The following is an 18,383-nucleotide window of genomic DNA, read 5'->3' on the forward strand; positions in this document are numbered from 1 at the left end:
GCTGAAGTCTGCACATAACAACAGTATCTGGAGTATGGGGAGCTCAAGCCATGTCAGATAACACCACTGCTGCTGAGGTCAGATCATTGAGGCACTACTGGAAGCCCTGGGTGGTGGCAGACACCCAGGAGCACTGTCAGGGAATAGGCACAGAAAGAGTGAATTCACCTGCTGCTGCCACTGTCCCTAGTTCACCCAGGGGCAGAGGGGAGCCCAAGGGCTGCTTCTGCCCCACTTGAGATGGGGACAGTGGAGAGTGGCTGAGCAGGGTGCTAGGTACAGTTGGGACAGTGGTGATGGTGGTTGAGTTCCTCTTCTTTGCTCTGATCCTATCTGGTGGGGGACATGAGGATGGGGGCACTGGAAGTGAGCAGGGCTAGAAAGAGCCTGCTGCTGATGCTGTTCCCTACTGAGCCTGATGTCCCATCCCATCCTAGGCCAACATAGGGACATACAATGAGGACAGATAGGGAGCAAGGGCAGGAAAGAGGAACCCACCCACCACCATTGCTCTCTGGCTGAGCTCGGCACACTGAACAGCTGCTTCCTGCTGCTGGACCCCTGCATCACTGGGGATCACTGAAGAGTCAGACAAGGACCAGTCTCACGAAGGAGAGACCCACCCTCCCCATGCTCACCTGGGAGATCTCTTGAGCCTCTTTTGCCTTACTCCACCTGTGGGCTGTTGAGAGCATCTGCATGGGTGCAGGGCTCAACTGGGGACAGGAGCAGCAGTAGCTGCTGCAAGTAGGTGAATCCCTTTTTCCTCCCCATGCCCAGAATCCCCTCCCTCTGGTGTTCCCTGCTGGCCTGAAGGGTCCAGCGATGCCTCACCCCTTCCCACCCCCTTCCCCACCATGGTCTGAGAAACAACGCAAGTGGCATCTGCTGCAGCCTCTTTTTCCAAATCCAGGATTCTTCCCTGAACCATCCTGAGATGACAGTTGACCCCTACTGCATTGGTCTGTTAATGTTACATTTTTAACAGCTTCCATGTACCCTTAAGGGGCCTGGGGTGGTGTGGGCACTAAGGTACACAGTTGACAGCCCAGAGATCTCAAGTTTGAGGACACAGCAAAAGCACTCATGGTCCAACCCTCTCAGATTCCAACAAATCTGCAAATTCTGCTAAATACCTTGTCACAAAGACATGAAAAAGGAAAAAAAAGAAAGGACCTACCCTTAAGATTGAGTCACCAAAAAACAAAACGTAAGCAAGAAGGGTTTTGTATTAACAGTTTTTCAGAGAGTCAAATAGGTTGTAATACAATCATATTTAGGCACCCATATACACTTATATACCTAATAGGTAGTATATAATCTGGCCAACAGTATCTATCAGGTCTTACTCTTTGGTCTGGACCTCTTAACACTACCACAATAAAAAATATGTACCACTCCTAAAAATGAACTTGTGTGCTTATTTTTTGTGTGTGTACCTCTGTGTGTGTCTGCAGATGCACACGCACATGCACCACACATATATATGTTTATGTAAGTATTCACAAATATATAGTGTGTGTATGTCTTTAGGTATATGCTCTGGTATGTGTGTGTGTTATATACCATATACTGATGGGGTGTGTACTATATTTATCTTCTGAGCAACTAGAAAATCCATTTCTAAATACAGTTATATAGTCATTACCTTAATTTATTTAGTAATAATATCACATGAAATTGTGTTCTAAAAAATAAATTACTATATGCTACCATAAATGAAGCACATAACTAAACATGCGTATGTACTGTAGAGCTACTTTTAATCTTTTTTTTTTTCTTATGAACATATCAGTACAAAAAACATTTCATTATAAGGACAGGATTGTTTCAATCAACCAGCACATGGATATAACCTGCTAAGCAAAACATTTGTATGACAGAGTGTATGAAAGATCTACTTCTATCTTGGTGATGTTTTATTCCAGAAGCCTGATTTTTACTTTATTAGTGTCCATTTAATGAAATTCACTGGCAGAGCAGTTAAGGGTTCCTGTTTCAGTTGCAGAGGTGCACATTTGAGCAGCACTCTGAACCCTTGGCAAAGTCTGCACCCCATTGACTTGGCTGCCTTGTCATTCATTATGGGGAGTCAAAGGGAGTTGGTCATGATGCTGCAATGAGTTATAGAAGTTGCTGTAGTTTAACCATACTAGCTCTACAGGATTCTTAGTCTGAGTGGGTCTTACACCTTGATATTTAAGTGTCCATTTAGTAAGCTACCATGATTTCAGACATTGAGTACACTTGATTCCAATGTGCTGGTTAAAAAAAAATGATAATTTTGGGAAACTGCAATGAAAGATCAATGCAGTATCCCATTATATCAACATACTATGAATATTACTGCTAATGCACTACAGTAGAATTAAATCAATTCAGGCCTGATTTTATGAAATTCTGACAAACTTAAATTAGAATTTTGATTTCTTAAGCACGTCTCAAAATCATCTCCTCTATCCATTACTAAAAAAAAATGTTTCATTCTTGAGGGAAAAATAAATTCACATACAACATACCTAGTCTTTTTATGCTTGTTACTGAACAGTCTTAACATGTCAGAATTAGACACAGGCCATCAAACAGCAACTACTTCCTTCTACATAAAGGCAAAAGTAAACTAAAAATATAATTGGTGAGTTATTCCTTATAATGGCTATCAACAATAGCAAACAAATTTTATTTTCCCACTCTAATATTCAGGTTGTGTACTGATACCCTACTACCAAAGTACAGGCAGTTCTGGACATACATTTCGAGTTACAACATTTTGCACTTACAATATTTATAAATTGACACCCTGTTTCAACTTTCTGATGTCAGTTTCAATTTTATAACACTTGATCCAATGCCACACCACACCAGCGAAGAAGTTTGGTGCGTCGCCCAGCTCCCTGGAGAACATCTGTCCAAACTTCCTTGGACACTTTCTTTAAGAAGCAGACAAGACTCCAGAAAAACCTGCAGCCAAGACTCTTGAGAAGAATCCAGCCAAGAGCCCTTCAAAAAGTCCAGCAAAGTCACCTCAAAGAAGTCCTTCCAAATCAATATGATTGCTACTTACAATATACAGGAAAAGCTTTGTTATCTGGCACCCGTGGGGAATAGAGGGTGCCAGATAACAAAATATTCTGGATTCCTGAGCGGCCCAAACAGGCGTTTTTGCCTGTTTGGGTTGCCACCTGTCCCACCACATCTGGGGTGTTGCCACCCCTCCTGCCGCATTGCCACCCCTCCTGTTGGCCCTGAGGAACAGGGAGGGAAGGACCCGTGCAGCCTGCTATGCCCCGGGCCATGAGGGCTTGGCAGTGCAGTATGCTTTCCCTCGGGTTGTGGGGGCTCCATGAAACTGGAAGTGCCATGGTGGGCACTTCTGATTTCACTTTTCCCTTACAAGCCGGCATGCTGGTTAACAGAGCATGCCAGCTTGTAAGGTGCCGGTTAACACAGCTTTTACTGTAAATACATTGATGTAGATGTATTATTTACCTATAATTGATTGAGTACAAAATTCTGAGGTACTTTTGGTGAAAATAGGGTATCTGGCCTTGGTTCAGGAACCAATCCCCCATTTATAGCATTGTTTCCTATGAGAAAATTGGTTCCGAGTTACAACATTTAGACTTAAGATGCGGTTTTCAGGAACCAGTTGTGTCGTAAGTCCGAGGACTGCCTGTATACTTTACTATAAATAAAGAACTACTTCTTAAAAAGATATCCTAATGGCACTGCCACTATTAATGCATTTTCAAAGTGCCACACTCTAAGCATCTGGATTTTCTTAAATCCAGTGTTGTTACATGTGCCAATAGATTACTAAGTATTACACTGAACTGATTATATTTGATTTTATTCTTGGTGTGTTCTTCCTCTGAAAACACATTACCACATCATTGCCATGTATCTGATGCACATACTTTAGGGTTTCTTTGTATCTTAGTAATAATAACTATAACAGCAACAGCTTTTCAAATGTTTTTAGATTTTACCTCTGTGCTATGTAAAACCCATTATTTAAGTGATTGTTCTAAGGCCACAGAGAAGAACAGTTGCAAAGCAAGAATGGAAAGACTAGGTATGACATCCTCATCCTACTGTAGTCTGTAGCAAAGCTGTCGTTGACTTCAGTGAAGCCAGGATTTTACCTTAGATTTCCTTGCTTCTAGTTTTGAGTTTTTTTATTTATATGTAATACATAGTTTTCTTTCTTAGAGACATTGTATACCTGTGGAAAAAAGTATCAGTTGAAATATTTCCATATGCAAAGTAAATATTTTGTTCAATTTTATCTACAGAATGATGGATTGTTCACAACCACTTATAGTGATGGCTTTTTTAGGAATGGCCAATGTTAGTTATGATTTGTAATAATGTAGTACATGACTTTTTAACATGCATGTCAATTCAAGTGCACCTGAATTTAAAAAAATAAGTATTACAATGCTGTTTAGGGATAATATAATTTGGTGGTATAGCAAGGGCCTTAACAGACCTTATATTTAATATCTGGTTTAAAAAGGAAATCAAACAATAAACAAGAGTGTGCTTTGGAACCATTGGAAATGTAATAATTCATAACTTGTAATATATTTGCAATATGATTTTTTTAAATTAAGCAAATATGCCATATAGAAGCAGAGACCCTTTTTTTGAAGAATAATCTTTGTAAAAATATAGAAGGAAGAAAATTTAAAATTGAAAGAAAATTGTTACTGATCGAACTATAAATTAGAACAGGTTTCATGCCAGCAAAACTTGCTTCTTAAAAATCTGGCAAATGCAAATGAGGTGGTCAGATGTCATTTCTTTAAATAACGATGGCCTGTAGGAGCCGAAAGCATATCATGATGTCCAGTGGAATTGGAGGCTGAATGTCGTTTCCATCCAGGCGTAGATAGCGGAGGCGTGGGAAATCATTGTAGGGAACATAGTCTTCTATGCTAATGGAGGCTGGACAAATTTGAGTGCCACTGACATCTGCAAATACAGATAACTGGTATGAAAAAATGCATTTTAATATTGTTATCTCTAAAATGTGTACTTGTTATTTTTAATTTAAATTATAAAGTAGGCTATGATACACAGGCAGTTCAATTTAATTTCATACCAGGTTTACTACAAATTCATATTCTAGAGAGGAACTAGAATTCATTCCTAAATCTGGATAGTGGGAAGATTGGCCATTAAAGTATTAGGATGAATTTTGTTTGCAATGTATTTATTATAAACCAAGTTGTGATTTTGACTTTAGTGAGGGCAGAATGAGGTCAGCAGTGTCTGAAAACTTCATCCTGGGTGTCTGTACATTAACTGCAGCAAATATATTGTCTGTTCTATTATATTTAAAATCCAGAAATTTATAAATAAAAGGTTCATACAAGCATCTTTTTATAATGTTAGCATACTAAGCCCTCCTCCTCTCCTACATCATGCTCTCCAATAGTTTAATTAAACATGAACATATGAAAAATAGCAGAATTGTAAAAGGGCACATAGCCTTACTGCATATCAACCACTAGACAATAACTGCCTGCATGCATCTTTTTACTCCATGGTAAACAGAACTGGTAATGTAGGCCTCTCTCCCTGAAATCTAAGTTACTATGGCTGAATTTCTGCTTCCCTGGGGGTGTGAGAATGCACATGGACAGTCACTGCAGAGCAGCTAATATATGGTAAAGCACCCTCTTCTTATCTCATAATAAGCTGTACATTTATCCATACATATATTAACCGATGAAATGGCAGGTTGGCAATCCTGTTTTGACAGGTAAGAAACAGATGCATCTCTTTTAAAGAAATATATGTCTCATTTTATTTGAAATAAGATTTGATACTGTGGCTTTCATTATTCATCACTTTTCATGAGTTAGAGGTGTTAGCTTCTTTACACTGGCCCTCCTAAATACCATCTGTAATATCAACTGGGTATTTTCCACTTTTAATCTTAAACACTTGTGCAGGGATGTTGAACAGCTGCCATATTTCAGGCAGTAGTTGGTTTTATCTTAGTTATTGCTGAAGTAACTTTTATACATTGAGAATGTCAAACTTGTTGGGTCCAATTGTGGCATTAAGCTATTGACCTGTCTGCCTGAAGCTGTTATTGGCCCAAGGCCACCTCCCCTAAAGAGCGTGAAAGGAGATTGAGAGTTACTGAGAGAGAGATATTTTTCTTAGAACCTCCATACAAGCATACGTAAAACAGTTCCTAATTAAACATTTTTCATCAACACTACAAAGGTTTTCTGATGTTAGCAACACAATATATATATTGAATGTCCTCAAGTGTCCATGAAAATTTTTAGTGAAACTTTACTTTTTCTCATCATCTTTGCACAGGAAAAAACATTTTTTTTTCCTGAACAGACCTGTCTATAATGTCATTGGAACATTAACTTATACTTGGATTTTGTCTTTTAAACCCCCCAAAGCCAGAAGCCTTTTAAGTGATCCTTTTTTGTAAGAATACAAATCTATCACAGAAGCAAGACAAATAGATTGAGTTACCCAAAAATTGCCAGTACAACTAACATACCAAGTACAGCAGCCTCCTTAAAAATGGTTGACTAATGTTTATAAAATGCTTGGTATTTTTTGAAGAAGAATTAGTTCTTGTAATTATTTAATTATATGGTGTTTGTTTTTAAGTAATATTTATTATTCAGAAGGATAGACATAGGCTATCTACTTACAGAAAGGTTTTATATCTATAGTTTCTTATGACTAAATATGTCCTGAGACTGATTTACTTTATTTGTGCATTTAAGTTTTCAACTTGCAATAAAGTTCATTTTTATGCATCCCACTATGAAACTAGAAGCTGCCAAGTGCTATTTCATCACGATTGTAATTATTAAAATGTGATTTTGAATGATCCCAGTTAGGCAAAAAACTGCTGTTTCAGGACACTTGGAAATTAGAACACCACGCAAGGCCACATGACAATCTTTATAGAAGACAGTCATCATCAGGGCTAGGTACAGTCATTCAAAAAGCCTGAGGCAGAATCAGTTTAAGTTTATGTGGTTTTCTGTAAGCAGCATAGTTTAGATCGGCAGTGAACAGAGCACACATTTGCACTTTGGTGGGGGTGCAAATCTTAAACTGTGTTCAATCGTTTTTAAACCAGTTTATGTATGCCGAACTTCTGTTCTATTATGGGCATAGACTGTTTTTGTGTGCCAAACATCTGTTCTGTTAGAGCTATAAACAGGTTTCTGATCACTTATACCAGTAAAAGTATAATGTCTGTACCTGGCCCAAATAAGAAACAAACCAGAACAACAAGCCATCTAAAATAACTCAGCAGGCTGAGGCTCTCTTTTGTACCTCTCATACTAGACTTCTTCAAGCCCATTTGTGACCCAAGCTGCCAATAAAATGAAGCCATCTTTCCTCATTCCATCACACCATTGTGGGACTAATACACTTGCTGATTTTTGGAATGGGATACAAGAGGAAAATCTTCATGCCAGTGTCCTTTATTCTTTGTCTGCCAGAGCTCTGGAATGGGCTTTTGACTAAGAAGTAGTATTTGACTCAGAAGAAGTAGTATCAGTGAGGTTGAAAAGTAATATATTTTAACTACTTAAATTCTTCTGCCTTATACTGCCTCATATATATAGGCAGGCAGGGAGAAACCTTCCCCTGGAGATGGGATTTTCATTCTTGTACCTACATGGACAGTAATCACAATACGCTGTGTAATGCCTAAATAAGGGAATACACATAAAAAAAGATTCCTTAGGATATGGAAGAGTCTCCATTGATGCCTAATGTAGTAGTCCTGCTTAAATACACATGGGCAGGCAACTGCAGGACATCCTCTTCCATTCTGTGGCCCAGAGAGATCTTCAGTAAAGTCTGTGGATTATCTTTACCACTATAGGGATAAAACATTTTTGAAAGGCACACTTTGAGGGTCAGCACTGGTCTGAGCTGAGAAGTGAGGAAGTCAGGGCTATTCAATCCCTGTTGCTTTAAGCTGCAGTTGTTAGGGTCCATCAGGAGTACTGGGGTCAGTGGTTTATTTCTCAAGACACATAGTAAAAAACAGCAAGAATATGAAACTGATCTTAAAAGAAAATCCATACTTAAAAGGAAAACTAAAAACTGGGCAAAACAGTTGCCTTTTTTGGATGTAAAATACAGGAAGGACACAAAAACTGTCCCAAATTCAGGACTGTCACAGAAAACTCAAGACAGTCACTTTAGCTATATTCCAGACTTCCAAAGATGAATTGGGGCCTACAACCCCCTCCTCCAACAAGATCCCTAAAGTGGAGTTGGAAGGAACCATTTTGCTCCATGTCTTGGGACTTCAAATTCTTGTCTTTGTTTGGGACACCATACCAGGAGCTGAGAGGGAGCTTTTGCAATCTCCTGCTACCTCCACTCACTCATCTCTTCAATCTGGAATCTGCTTTATTCTGGTTATGCCATTTTTTCTCCTTTGCTATATTGGCACTGATCACTGTCTTCTTTGATCACCCCTTTGTTGGTACTATATTTGCTGTTCTACCCAAGCTTACTATCCCTGCCAGTTGTACTCACATACTCCATAGTATTTCTGTCCCTCTGTTCTCTTCTCTCTCTTATCTTTTCCAACACTCCCCTTTTCCCCAATTTAGCCTCATATGAAATCCCCTGAATACTATTTTTGTCTTTTTAATTAAAATACATATGTAAATATGATAGACATGCTTAAATGGCTTGGACCAATTTGATACGTGTGCATTGTCACATTTTTACTGTTGATTTTTTTGTGTGCTTTGCCATTGTTTTTGCTGTTCTTTATATCACATGGTCTTTCAGAAAGGATCTTAGATAAAATCTATGCATCTTTGAAACCTGTGTCAAGACCTTCATTAGTTTCAACAAGGCCTAAGTTTCATCCTATGTCATCCTGTATTTATACAATCCCAAGCAAAATGAAGCCTTGAACTTTACAGAGGAAGTTAAGTTATACTGTAAAATAAACAAATAAGGGAGAACACACTATGTGAAAAACTAATATTGATGTATAAGCCAACTACCTACTATACTACAGTACTGGCAAATGTGACATTCAGTTTTCATTTGATTCCTAGAAAGGAACAAAGACTAATGCCAAACAGAAAAAAAAAGTGAACTTAGTTTGGAACCACCACTGTATAGAGTAACTAGATCCAAGAGTCTAAAATATGTTTTCTTGCATCAGCTTTTAAAACTAATTAAGCATTCTTTTCACTAGCTCTAAACAGAACAAAAAAACTGATCTGCAAGTTGATGTCACTTCTGCTTTTTACCAGGGAAAATTATATTCATCTGTCTTTTGCTCTTTGATACTAAAGGTCTTCTGAGGTCTTAGATGTCAGAGCTAGTAGTTAATACAGTAGAATATTTGCAGTTATCACATACTTTTTTGACAGCACTAGTGAAATATGGTGATACAGTGAATCATTGATGTCTTTGTGTTGATTCCCTTTGCTTTACCTATATGTTTTTATATCCAGGGCAATTAATTGTATAGTTTTAGCTTGTTAAATTTGAAATAACTGGCACAGAGGCATAAACTTTTTGTAGGCAACAGCCTACTTCATCACATGCTTCATTAGTATCTAGCAAGTAGGGTGTCACCTTTGAAAGCTTATGCTTCGCTATACCAGTTAGTCTCTAAGGTGTAACCCTGCCTACTTTCTGCCTGACTTTTGACTAACACAGCTAACTACACCTCTCTAAAGCTGAAATAATATTGGATTTGGGGTTAGAATACTGTTTTCTTGTATCTGGTTTTCTTCCACAGTTCATGAAAAACCAAGGCTAATATTTTCAAAATGCTTGAGTAAGAAGCCTAGATCCTATTTTGAAGCGTGATTAAGACACCTGAGAGACCTTAACTGCCTCTGTCTCTGCCCCTAGATGCTTTTTAATCTTTTAGCCTTGATATTTTGTGTCTTTAAAAAAAATAGCATTTCAACCCTATTTAAAAACTTGGCTGCTGCCTAATATACCAGGCATATCCTTACTGATCCCATTCCACCAATTTCAGCTAAGTGTCCATTCAAATAAGAGCAGATAGCATATACAACTGGAGTTCTGCAGTGGCAGGATTTAGTTAAATCCTGTTGTAATCAATGGATAATGACATTTGCTCAGTAGGCAAGTTGTCATGAGCCCTAATTCTAATTACATTTCAGACTTCTAGTAGTCCACTAAAATGACATCCAGCTGTACAGAATTAATACCTCTGTATAAAGTGTTACATTTTTGGTTTTGTAAACTTGGGCATTGCAAGTGTATTTAATTAGCCTGATTTATTAGTAGGCATTTCATCTTAGGTTAACAGTGTATGAGTTACTGTATCATCTTTTTTCTAAGAAGCCATTAGTTATAATATACGTGTGAGATTTTCATATGGTAATACTATATCACATAATAATATGGAATTGGTTTGCTAATTCATATACCATGTTAGCTGGCTTAGTGGTGAAGGAATGCTAGAGAAAGAAGAGGACTGTATGTTAGGCCAAAGCATTAATGGTTCAATATGGGTAAACATGGAAATGTTTAGTTAATTTTGCCAAAAAATATTAGCAAGTGGTCATTTAAGTTTTGTTTTATGGGATAAAATAATTTGAACTACAAGCAAAAAAAAAAAGTTGAATACATTCGGTTAAGCTGGGTGATTTAGTTTTATATGATTGGGTAGCTAGGAAACATTATTGGTATTTCTGCTCTTCATATCCTCAGTATGTCTTATGTCTGAATAGGTTCTAGGAGTAAACTGAAATGCATGACGCTGACATACTGACATGTTTCATTTGTCTTGGAAATGGGAGTCAAGGGCTAACTCCTAAAATCTTTACTCAAACAAACTTTTGTTATGTCAGTATTAGTTTTTCTCGTGACAGGACTGAGTCAGGACTTTGGCATTTAGCCCACAGAAACAAAGAGATGGAAAATATGTATAGCCTGAAGCTTTTAAATCCAGGTCCTTATTAGTCTTTAGGCATATAGACAGATAATGTTGATTATGGGTACTGGTGTTAAAAAACAGGTGTGTATAATTAGGCTCTCAACTCAACCTTCAGGTAAAAAGCCAGGAAAATAAGTAGCCAAAAGCTCTTTTTAATCTCAGGAGGAACAATAGAGTGATTGCAACTTTGAAAATGTAACCTGTTATATAGTTGGCTAAATGTGGTTTTAACAATCTACCTTGATTTTTTTTCTTTAATCTCTTAGCTTCTACATATAAAAACTAGATTTCCTGGTATAATATGGCTGATTTCATGCACATTTGGGAATGTGAGTGCCAAAGTACACTTGAATGTGCTCATTTATCTGTTTTACATGCTAGACACCATATATATTCAGATAGGTCAAACAAATATGTTCTTAGAAATGATATGGTATAGGCACTATCTGAGAATCTGAATTGGCTAATTAAACTCATCTTCCTCATCTCCCTGTCAATGCATGTTTTCCTTAAAGCATATTTTTGAGTTTTTAACTCAGTAAGTATTCTTACAACTTTTTTCAAATTGATTCTAACATTATCAAGATTGATTGCACAAAATATTTTAATCTTCTTAGTAAAATATAAAGAAATTTAAACCATTCAAAGTCTTCTGAATTTTGAAAAATAGCTCTTGGGCATAATGAGATACTGAAGTGGTTCACTGGGGAGAAGAGAGACTTTCACAGATTTTAATTCTTGTTGTTAATTCACATTTAACAGTAGACACTTACTTTGGATCCTGTTGTGATCAAGGTGAAGATGCTCAAGTTGAGCACTGATAGGTGGAATTTTAGTGAGCTGGTTGTGTGACAGCTGTAGGTCTAAAATAGATGAAACATTAAACACATTTGGGGGAATACCATCATCAGATAATTTATTGTAGTTCAGTCTAAGGAAAGTCACTTTGGGTATCGCATTAAAATAGTTTTCTGGTATCACTTCAATAGAATTGTTGTCTAAAAACAGCTGCATCGTATTCGCTGGAAGGCTTAATGGCATTTTCTTGAGTGAATTTTTTGCTATGTTGAGTTGCATGAGACTGTTGAGTCCCTGGAAGGTGTCACTTTGAAGAGCACTGTCCAACAGCATGTTGTGGTGCAGATCTAGCAGCGTGAGGTTTTCCAAGTTGCTAAAGACTCCCTCAGGAATCCGAGAGATGTTGTTTTTAGCCAGTCTCAGCTGCTCCAGGCTTGTTGGTAAAGGAGCAGGCACCTCCTCCAATTCATTATCTTCCAGAAACAAGTAAAGCAACCTCTTCAATTTGCTCAGTGCACCATTTTCAATCCCCTTATTGGTGATTTTGTTTTTGTTTAAATTTATCCATCTCAGATAAGTGGCATTTACAAAAGGCTTCTCAGAAATTGTTTCAATAAAGTTGTTTTGAAGATAGAGGTACCAAATTCTTGCTGGGATTGCAGGTATTTCTTTAAGTCCTTTGTTATCACAGTATAAAGCATTAGGGAAACCGGGAGGGCAGAAGCATTCTTTTGGACATTCGAAGGTGAAGTAAGGCCAGTCCTCAGGATCTGTCACATCATAGGCTTGTCTCACAGTTCGAGTCCACACAGTATTGGTCAAGAACAATAGCAAAAGGCTGGAATAAATGTTTACTGCCATTGTTTGCCTTAGAAAGGGAAAAAAGCAATTATCTGTCTCCAGTTAAAATACCCCTTAACAACATCCTGGATATATTTAACTTAATAATTAAATAATTTTGTTTTGTTTCTGTTTTTTCCCTTAGGAAAAGACCATATTCTGCCATCTGTGACATCACTTTATTGTCATATAAAGGTATCAAATACTAAGACTTTTCAGCTTTGAACAACATACTTGTGATTCAGGTTAAATTTCATGTTGCTAACACATTAAATTGGGTGTTCAGTCTTTTCAAAGAACCTGGAAATACTGACCATTTTCTGATATTAAATCATGAGTTCTATAATTCTGAAAAAAGTTATATTGGATGCCTTTACAGAATCATTTTTGTGCAAGCCAATAGTTTGAATATCACAATATGTAAAGAGAACTACACACTCTAATATGTATTCCTCCCTTAGTCATATGGTTTTACTTTTTTCTTCCTAAATTATAAGGACATATGGATCAAATTTTCCAGGGCCTTTTCTCATCACACACAAGAAAGATCAAAAAGCATTTAACAGCTTTTTGTTGGGCATGTTCCTAAAAAGCCTAGAAAAAAAAAACTACTTGAATAATTCATTCCCCCCATCAGTCCCCCATCTCAAATTATTGGATTTCTTCTTTAAAAAGCGCTAAAAAATACTTAAAGAATAAACCATAGATCTCAGGTTTTACTGTGTTTCATAAAACATGCACTTTCATTCATTTGGTACCCAGTTCACATTCATATTTGTTCACTGTAAGTTAAGCATTTGCCATTATTAGACAATGAAACTGATCATTTATTCCTCCAGACAATGTGGGGGTAGCATAGCAACAGTGCTTCATAAACTCTGTTATTTTATTTGCTTTTTGATAAAGAGTGGAGAGCATTTTGCATCCAGAGGTCAATAGTACAGATGTGTTGTGAAACACAGAAAGTTTACTGCCAAAACTAAAAATCATATTAAAAAATCCTGATACCATATGTGCAAGAGTTAAATGACTAATTTTGTTATTAATTCTTTACAAAATGTGGTAATTTCTTGCTATTGGTTATTTTCATTTGTGTAATTAGCAAGTGCATTATCCCACAGATCTGCTAGCCTCAGAAATTGCTGGATATTGGGAAACATTCCAAAAAGTACAAATAAAAGATGTCTTGGGAATGTCATGTTTGATTTACACAATGAAATCACATCCCACGTTACATAAATATCTACACCCTTAACATCAGTTTGTAAAGTAATACAAAATAATTTACCTTGCTAGTCAAGTTAGTGGAGGTGTCTGGAGCTTGTTAGAAATCTCTTTTAAAATTAAACTTTTGGTTGCTACCACTTATTCTGTCCTCCTGAGATTAGTAGCATATAAAGCTGAAAGTACACATGAGCATCCCCTGACACATTACCATGTTATACCCTATTAGCTATTGCATCTAACTTGACAATGCTTCAGAATCTAGCCTTACCTCAGCTTTCTTGGATCTTGTCCTCTTTCTATTGGTCTCTGTTGTTAGACTGTAATCGTTTGAGGCAGGCTACATGCCGTGTTTTATGAATACAGCCTAATATATACGCATCAGTGACTACAGCTTTTAACCCCTAAAATAACTAAGGAACCTCAGCACCTAGACACAAAAATACAGGAAATCCTGTCTTTAATGTCAAGCAGTCACAGTATTAAAGGCATTAAAGGCATTTTCACTCAATTTATTTCCAGATTTTAACAGATGACAGTGATTGATCTAGATGAAATAGGTAACATAAAATGCACCTTTTTTCAATCACTGTATTATGTGAAGTTACATTTTATAAAAAAAGTTTGCTTATATCATAATTCACTTTCATATCTATGTTGGGGCATAAAAAATTAAAACCAGTTGCTACGGAAATCTTTTATTTGATTTTGATGTAAAACAGATGCAGGGATGCCATTTAAATATATAATTCTTGATTAGTGAAAATAGATCATGATACCATTTGCTAAGTAATTTTTAATAAAATGTATTTTAATTTCTGTCAAAATTAGGTGATGTATTTTGATACTCATTTCATAAAGAGATTTTTGTGCACTCTTCTACAGAGACAATACACTCTTCAGTGCCTCTTGCTGTGAGGTCCATTTTTAATCATTATTGTACCAACAAAACATCTTGTGTCTAACTGACTTTAAACAAGTATTTTCCATCCATTTTACTACCCAAGACATAACTCATGCTTCTTACACTGCATTTTGGGGCAGGGGGGAGGAGGTTTTAGTTTAGATTCAAGGTAAGAGTTTAATTAAAGGAAAATCAGACATATTGTAGAATAATGCAATGACACATGTTAAAAAGAGAGAAGTTTACATAAAATACTGCTAACATTTGGGTTGGTCTAATAAAAGATATCAAATTCACCCAAGGACCCTTGTCTGCTAACATAAAATGCATTTTACTATCTATGTAGATCTTAATACACAGGGGTCTCATGATTGATGCAGTACCATTTAGGTTTACTCTTGCCTTATTTGATTGAATACAACCTTATAAATAAATATTTTATAATACTGAATAATTGACTTCCCAGATACAGCAGGAGGCAAAAAAGTGTAACAGCGTTTTAGCATAAGAGCTTCATAATATAATATTATCACCTTAGCTGTTTAATTTGTCTGTTAATTTATTTGTTTGCCCATCAGTTGTTCTTTCAAAAAGTGCTCAATTCTCATTGCCTCCATTAAGACTTAAATGCAACACAAAGTTAAGCATATTTTAGACTATATTTCAGCAAAGGAATATATTTATGCAATACCCCTTCTTGTTCAGTAAAGCACTTAAGCACTTGCTGAAGTCCTATTATCATCATCAGAATTGACACATTCAATTGTCATGAAGCATATGCTTAAGTGCTTCACTGTATCGGGGGTTCAAATCTCTAAGAGACTTTAGTTATTTATAGGTTATTAATTAATAGTTATTTACAAAGCTGAATACTATTTTTATACAACATGTATATTTTAAAAGCCTAAATCAACTCAAAGTAATATTTTAATTCTAGATCAAAAAATAAAGTCTGTAATATTGAATAGAAGTGATCAATAAGGTTGCAAAAATTAGATCTATCATGCTATTCCCATCCAAGCCAGAATTCAGAACGGTCCCTTAGGCACCTATACTTGCAATACCTTATTATTAGGCTTCTTGCTCCAGAAGCTCATTCAGCTGGAGCAGTTCAGGTACATAGGATCCTTATATAGCTTTTGGAGGGACTTTGGTGGTATCTATGAATAATTCAGGTTTAGGCATCTAGGTACAGAGAATAGGAACTAGTACGTGCCTTGAAAAGGCAATTCAGTCCTGGCAGCAAGGATTAAAACCAGGATTCCTCATTCCATAAATTATGTATGCATTTTATATTAAACAGATATTCATTTAAAAACAAGAAATAATGGTAAACACAGGGACTAAAACCCAAAATTACCCTTTTCCAGTGGGTGCCACAAACAGCCTATAGAAGGAGACTCCATCTGGCTTGCTTTCCTTCTGGTCATATGTCTTGTATTATTATATTTATATAGCCCCAAGCTCAAAAGGAGGAGGTGGAGAATGTCTCATTCAGCCTGCTGTTATAGCCTGGTGGTTCGGGCATCCTCCTTGGAAGTGGAAGATGTGGGTAAGAATAGGCCTAGAGTGTAGGATTCTTAATTCCTGGACAGGTTCTTTAGGTACTAGGCTACCAGGCAAATGTGGGCACCACCACCACCATCACTATCAGCTTTAAACTGAGTTCAGTACTGTCTATATGAATTAAGAATGAGCTCTGTGGACCTACCAGAGCAGGAGAACAGGTCTGTTGATTTGAATTGTTCTTTGTTAATTAGGCAGCAAAAATCTACCAAAGACCCAGTTAGACATCTTGGCTGCCTATACATATGCTCAGGGTTGCAGGGGTGGGGTGTTTTAGTTAGAGCAGTTCCTGGACAGCTGCCCCAATTAAAATGGCTCACCATCACATGTATTAAGCCCCCACATTTTTAAATGGCTGTGGGATGCTTTATCTAAAGCTCATTCAACAAGCTTAGAATGCTAGAGTGTACTAATTAGAACACAGAGTAGACTCAGTTAATTGAGTCTCGATTAATCAAGTCTCAATGAATCAAATCTGCTCTGATTCATTCTAATTAGAGTGTGAATGACCATATATATAGGCAGCCAGAAAGAGTCCATTTAAATCCTGGCTGTAGTCCTTGAATCATTTAATCTGATCTCTGAGCAGTGGTAATATTGTAGCTTTCTCCTATAGTTGCTAAAAATGAAAAATAAGAGTGTTTGACAGTTGGAGTCAACTGGTAGTTAGAAACATAGTTACATGTATTTTAAAATACAATTTCATGATGGGTTGCTTATGATTTTGGACTATTCACCTTGAAATGCATATTCATCATCATTGCAAAAGCTGGCCAGTGCAACATTTTGAATTTTGCTTCAAGTCAAGTCACAGATTTTCCATCATGCGTTGTTCCTTTCTCCCTATCTCATGCTACTATTTATTATTTAAATAGGCCAATATGTATAGAATGCTAAAAATACAATAACTAGCTTTAAAAAGTGGCTAATTATTTGTGGTGTCTTCATTTTTTAGTGTTCTTCACAAGACATTTTGAAGAGGCCTGATTGTTGGAGTGGGCACTTGGAATTTGTGAAAATCACACCTCTTTAAGATGTTTCAAATTAAGCCACCACATGTCAAAGGATGTCAAATCATTGTTGCTCATAATAATCATAGCTACTTATACAGAAGAATAACAGCAGTAAAAATACATGAGGAGTTTGAATGGAGTTAAAGAAAAACAAGGGCTGAAATTATAAAGATCTTCTGAATTCTCTGTTCAGTAATAAAACCCATCCAAGCACTGTATGCCAATGTCAGTTTTTGCTCCAATTTTTTTAGAGACATGAACTGCCCCTTTGTGTTTTGTTATCCAGTATAACATATAACGAATTCAGGCCTAATCAATGAAAGATTAAGGAAAAATCAACCCAAGACTGGACAGCTTTCACACAGCTTTGCTTAGGCATTTGTTGCTGTCTTCATCTCCCTTAGAAGAGCTGCATGCAGGTACATACTCCAAATGCTTGAGTCACTATAGGACATGGAAAACTGAGACTACAATGCAGGACTAGCTGCCAGTGGGGGATCAGAGAGCTGAAATGAGATACTTCTTTCAGTCTTGGCTGCCAGGCCTCTCAGATTTCATCATGAAGGAAGCTCTGGTCAGCATCAACTCTATGCACAGTTCATTACCAAAAAACCCCCAGAAGCAGGACACTAGTAAAACTAGCTCATCATCCACCTGGATTACTGCACGGTTAAGAAAATACACAGGTGCGAAATCCTCATGACATGCCATCAGCATGCCTCCCCGTGCAAGTCCAGTGGAGTAATAGTTCAGTTCAGAAGAGAAAAGCAATATGTGAACAGGCCATTTGAAAAGAGAGCTCAGCTTCTACATGAAGTTTCCAACTCTGTCAAACATGCTTCATTATGGAAATATTTGGCTGTCCATCCTCAGTCTTTCTCTATTTTGAGCTCTTTACCATGGTGACTTCATAAAGATTTCATAATCCTGGGCCAGGGACTGAATATGATGTTAGTTTTGGCTGGCTTAATTTAATTTACCTCCTTGTTGTAAATCTGTTGCCTCAGTTTGCCATCATGCTTTCAGCAATCAGCATTTCTTGCTGTCGCTATTAAAACTGAAGACATTTGGTCTCCTG

The 18,383-nt window shown here is 37.0% G+C and overlaps 1 protein-coding gene and 1 long non-coding RNA gene across 3 annotated transcripts in view; one reads left to right on the top strand and one right to left on the bottom strand.

Annotated features, from left to right (window-relative positions):
- LOC106740430 (uncharacterized) overlaps positions 1 to 17,523 on the top strand; it is a 39,410-nt gene extending 21,887 nt beyond the window's left edge. Inside the window, exons 3-4 of the long non-coding RNA XR_001373961.3 lie at positions 12,744 to 12,793; positions 17,248 to 17,523. This is a non-coding gene — a long non-coding RNA (uncharacterized LOC106740430). The remainder of the gene's footprint in view (positions 1 to 12,743; positions 12,794 to 17,247) is intronic.
- On the bottom strand, positions 1,634 to 14,187 carry KERA (keratocan). 2 transcript variants are annotated; one of them, XM_014610931.3, is made up of 3 exons: positions 14,094 to 14,187; positions 11,734 to 12,626; positions 1,634 to 4,977 (listed from the first exon to the last, which is right to left on the bottom strand). In XM_014610931.3, exons 2-3 carry the CDS (start codon positions 12,617 to 12,619, stop codon positions 4,808 to 4,810), a joined length of 1,056 nt encoding a protein of 351 aa, XP_014466417.1. In that variant the 5' UTR covers positions 12,620 to 12,626; positions 14,094 to 14,187; the 3' UTR covers positions 1,634 to 4,807. The 2 variants fall into 2 exon arrangements, with proteins under 2 accessions (XP_014466417.1, XP_019336345.1); XM_019480800.2 differs by lacking the exon at positions 14,094 to 14,187 and adding an exon at positions 13,887 to 14,071.
- Positions 17,524 to 18,383: the final 860 nt, after the last annotated feature.

Source organism: Alligator mississippiensis, chromosome 4 (genome assembly GCF_030867095.1).
Source record: "Alligator mississippiensis isolate rAllMis1 chromosome 4, rAllMis1, whole genome shotgun sequence".
Classification (NCBI taxonomy): Eukaryota; Metazoa; Chordata; order Crocodylia; family Alligatoridae; genus Alligator; species Alligator mississippiensis.